Source organism: Gavialis gangeticus, unplaced genomic scaffold, assembly GCF_001723915.1.
Source record: "Gavialis gangeticus isolate Ggan-Ray unplaced genomic scaffold, GavGan_comp1, whole genome shotgun sequence".
NCBI classification, from domain to species: Eukaryota; Metazoa; Chordata; order Crocodylia; family Gavialidae; genus Gavialis; species Gavialis gangeticus.
Genome location: NW_017729032.1, coordinates 124,549,998 through 124,554,537, shown reverse-complemented (window position 1 = coordinate 124,554,537; position 4,540 = coordinate 124,549,998). Strand labels below are relative to the sequence as shown.

General features: G+C 39.0%; 1 protein-coding gene across 4 annotated transcripts in view; it reads left to right on the top strand.

Moving 5' to 3' along the window:
* STK24 (serine/threonine kinase 24) overlaps window positions 1-4,540 on the top strand; it is a 163,986-nt gene that overhangs the window by 156,342 nt on the left and 3,104 nt on the right. For 2 of the 4 annotated variants that reach the window (XM_019523946.1, XM_019523942.1), the window contains one exon: window positions 1,613-1,749. In XM_019523946.1, the coding sequence (XP_019379491.1) occupies window positions 1,613-1,749 (137 nt within the window). Of the gene's footprint in view, window positions 1-595; window positions 725-1,612; window positions 1,750-4,540 lie in introns of those variants that run through there. The other 2 variants (XM_019523944.1, XM_019523945.1) reach the window with 2 other exon arrangements.

The following is a 4,540-nucleotide window of genomic DNA, read 5'->3' as shown; positions in this document are numbered from 1 at the left end:
CACAGTTACCCCTGGGATCCTGACCTTGTTATAGTATGTCTTTAAAAATGAAGCGAAACCTGAACAATCTCCATGAACTTTCATGGTTTGGGAAACTTAGGGCCTAAAGAATCTTAATTATATGGGATTTCATTTTTGCTCAGCTAAGGATATACACAGACTTAAAGGTATCACTATCGGTGCATCCTTCTATAGTGATATAAGGACAGGAAAACTGCTGCAACTTTAACCCTGTTTCATTCCAGGACAAAGTTAGGATAATTTAGCTATTTGCTAACCTATATAATTACAGACTCATGTAGATGTAATAGCTGCAGCGGCAGCTCCCCCTCCCCTTCTAAACCAGCCAAGCCATGGCTCTGTCCTGCGCCCCGGCTGGGCAGCACCCAGCACGTTGATCTGCCCCCCATGCTCCTTCCCTCCCCATCCACCACACCAGAATTACCAGTGGGGCGTAGGTCTCCAAGCTGCCGGGCTGCGCTCTGTGCTGCCTACCTTTTGCACTGTGGCTGTGCACATGCATGGGCATTTATCAGCTAAATTATTGGCCATGTCAGGTCAGTTTTTTTGATGCAATCAGTTTTCTTTATATCGGTGCCGATCCGATGTCGGACCGATGTATTGGTGCGTATCTACTTTTGTTGAAGCTGTTCCTGGACTCCAACCCAAGAACAGTTTGAGGGGCATTGACAGCCGCCAGTGAGAGACAGGACATGTGGTAGGGGTGAGGCCATGCCCTTGAAGACAGCTCCCAGAGGCAGTTCCTGCCTGAGTTACGGGTGTAAGGGCCAGAGGTTAGAGTGTAGGTCTGTTAGTGGGGTGGGGGGTAGGCATAAGTTGTGTTGGCTATGAGAGAGCAGAGCAGTGTAGCTTGGCTGGTCTTGGCATTGGGGTAGTGGGAACTGCATCGGGGACTCTCACCGGAGCAAGCAGTCTGTAAAACAGGTGCCCAACATGGGGAACAGCAGCCTGGAGGCAATGTGAAGGCTTAATGAAGGCTTGATTCCCAAGCACTGGGGATCTGGGTCAGATGTACAACCAGATTCTGGACAATGGCACCCAGTTCTTGTGTGGCTGATAGTTCCAGCCCTGGGACTGCGCCAGAATCTCAGACTGGCTCTAGTGCTGTTCCATGTTGGGACTGACAGTCAGCTGATTGTTGGCCCCAGCTCTGGGACTGTACCGTTCATGCCAGCTGCAGATACCCAGCTTTCAATTTCCCAGTGCAAATCAAAATCACAGGCTCCCCCTGCACTGGTAAGGAGTAATGGTGTGGGCATTGATCTCCAAAACCCCAAATCATGTGTCCTACCATACACTTGTGGCAGTGCAGGAGGTGCAGATGTAGGGATCAGATCCCATTTTGCTGTTAAATGGATGTGTCATGACTTTTGCAAATGTGGCATTGCTGCTATTTAAACTATTCGCAACACATTCATTGATAGGTTTTTTTTAATTTAAATAGCTGAAAAGAATGCTGATGGTGAAGTCTAGAGATTATTTTACTCCTGTTGCATAATGGTTGTTTACCAGATCTGTAACTGTAACAAATATTTGCATTATTATATATACAAGTATTTTTCTTACTAATGAATGTATTTTGCCATTTTAGTTGAAAGAGAAAAGTCAGGCATGTGGTGGCAACATGGGATCCATAGAAGAACTGAGAGAAGCTATTTATTTAGCTGAGGAAGCTTGTCCAGGGATCTCAGATACGATGGTATCACAACTTGTACGTCGGCTTGAGAGGTAACAAAAAAGCATCATTGTATTTAGACTTATGAAAAATTGCCTGGCTTATTTTGCAAGGGTTTTTGTGAGTGATCTTTTATTGAACTAACTGCATGGTTGGGGTGGACTTAGACAAGCTTTTGAATGCAGTCAGTCCATTCTTCAGGTCTTACTTTAACGAGCTTATTTTAAATGAGCTTCTTTAATATTTGTCAATGCATCAAAAGATTAAAAGTATGGATTTCTGCTCAGTTTATTATAAAGTGTCCATAAATAGGAGTTGGCAATGTTTTGCTGCTGTGGGCCAGAGATTGTGACCAGGTTCCTCTGCAGAAGAGTAAGCACAGGCATGAGAAAGCAGCAGGGAGGGCTGTGGAGGGTGCTGTGGAGGGAACAGAAGGAACAGTGCAGTTGCACGCCACCCAGTCTCTTCTCCCTGAGCTAGGTCAGACCTTCCTCGGCTAGATCCAGCTTTTTTGCAGGCTAGCCCCTGCTCTTGACATTTCATTGTTTAATAGCAGAGATTCTGGGTATGTCAGGAACTTTAATTTTCCTGTCTTCACTGGATATATAGTCACTCTCATGCTGTAAATTGTCTCAGTGCCATCCTAGAAATAGAACAGCTGTCATGAGCTATTTAAAAATGGACTGTTTTGAAATGGTGGCTGTATGAAGCTGCTGAGAGATCTGCACAAGGGATTAATGGGCAGCATGTGTATATGTATAAAAGGCACTTAAATAATTGAAATCTCATGACTGTTTTGGTATTTCCTGTTGGAAAGGAAAAAGATCAAGGCATAAATTTAAATCCCTCTTTCTTTCCCCTCATTATGCCATCTAATGGAAGATTCCAAATTTCAAGATATCCACCCAATGGGAATTGTGTGTATATTATAATATTGGATTCAAGTAAAATGGATAAGTTCTGTTTTTGCCCATTATTATTCAGGGTACAAAACATTTCCATTCCAACAATTTTCCTCTACAAAATTTTAGATCATCATGTTTCTGCTTCACAATTTTGCATGCATGATCACTGTAGTAATGTGACATTTAGGGGAAAGTTCAAACTATGTTAAAAGGTTTTGTCCACCTTCCCTTCTGTTGTGCAGTAACTCTTAAAAATTTTCATTCAGAAAATTCGAAGTGGTGATGTAAGGAGACTGCAACCAGTTACATGCCTTTTCCTAAGAATGTAAATACTTTTAAAAATTAAAAGCAATTTTAAAAAATAGAAGGCTTTTATGTAATATTTATTAACATCTCACTTTTTTTGCTTTAATGAAATACTCCTCAGCATTCTGTTGTCTCTGGTTAAGGAATATTGTTCTTATGTCTCTTCTGGGACAGTGCTGTGATGTTAATTGTACAACCACATGAAAAATTAGGTTTTTAGTATTAAAAAGGATTGCTGTTGGTATCAATAACCATAGTTCCCTTGATGCTAGAATTGCCACAGTTGTTTGCTGCATTTTTAGTTCTTCCCTAATTGTATTTAAAACCAGTTCCTGCAAATGGTTAATCATGTAAATAGCTCTTACTTACATGAGCAACTGATGTAAAATACCACTTGTGATTAATGATTTGCAAATTGAGACCTTAGTATATGTAGCTATCCAGTACCCTTTTTTATTTAATAACTCCCATCCTTGTTACCCGCAATGATTCTACATTTTTTGGTAGAAATGAAGAGTATTTCAAGAAATGTTGTGTTTAATATTGAAAGCGGAATGTAATGAAGAAACCGTTTTGATACTTTTTGTGTGTGTTGCATTTGTTAAGACGATGCTATCTTCGGCTGAACTTAAATTTGTAAATTGCAGTGAATAATTCAGTAGTTTAAAATACATTGCATGAAGTTTTATATTGTATAAAAGGGTCTCACAAAATAAAAGTATGACTATTGTACAGAAATCCCCAGACATACTGATAACTCAATATCCATGGTTAAAATGATGCATGTTGCTTTCGTGTGTTTGTGTGTAAGCACAGCTACTTTATATATGGTTGTAAAATTAAAAAACAATGGAAATGTTGTAATTTAGGAAACTGCTTTTTAAAATCTAGAGTAAACCTGTTCATTGACTGATGTATTTGGCTTTACCATTAAAGAACAAACATTTTTCTAAAGAGATCAAAAACTCTGCCACCTATAGGTGCCATATTTAATGATCATGAAGATTGGATGATTTATATGCAGTTTTCTGTCTTGGGTGGAGCAGAGAATGAGTTAGTGAGAAACTAGTCTTTTTCAGGATGCCTCGACACTTGGAAATACTGTGTATAAATCCTCTAGGGAAATGTATTTTTCACAGTTAAAGTACAAATATGGCTGTGTAGATATTTGTTTATATACCAAATTTTCATGCAGGAAGAATTTAAGTTGTGAATAACATTTTTAAAGTAGGTGTTTTACAGGAGGTACCATCTAGTCAGTTGTCAAATATTGTAAGTTTTCCTAGAATTGTAAGGAACTAGTATTAAAATATTATCTTACTGTGACAGTAAACTCTTTGAAAGAGGAAATGTATTTATATAGATCTCAAAATTGCTATGTAACTGTAATGGCACAAAATAAGTTTTGGGAATGCACAGTATTCCTCAGTTATTGAAATTATAATTAATGCAATGAATTTTTAGTTAAATAAGCTTTTCTAAAAGATGAAGTCACCCTGTCCCACCCTGTCCAGTGAATATTCAATTTTCATTGCTGTATATTTTTTTTAAATATTTTTCTCTAAGTTGACTTGTACCCCTGTTGGAATAATAGTTTCATACCTTCTAGGGTCGGAAGGGACCTGAGAAGATC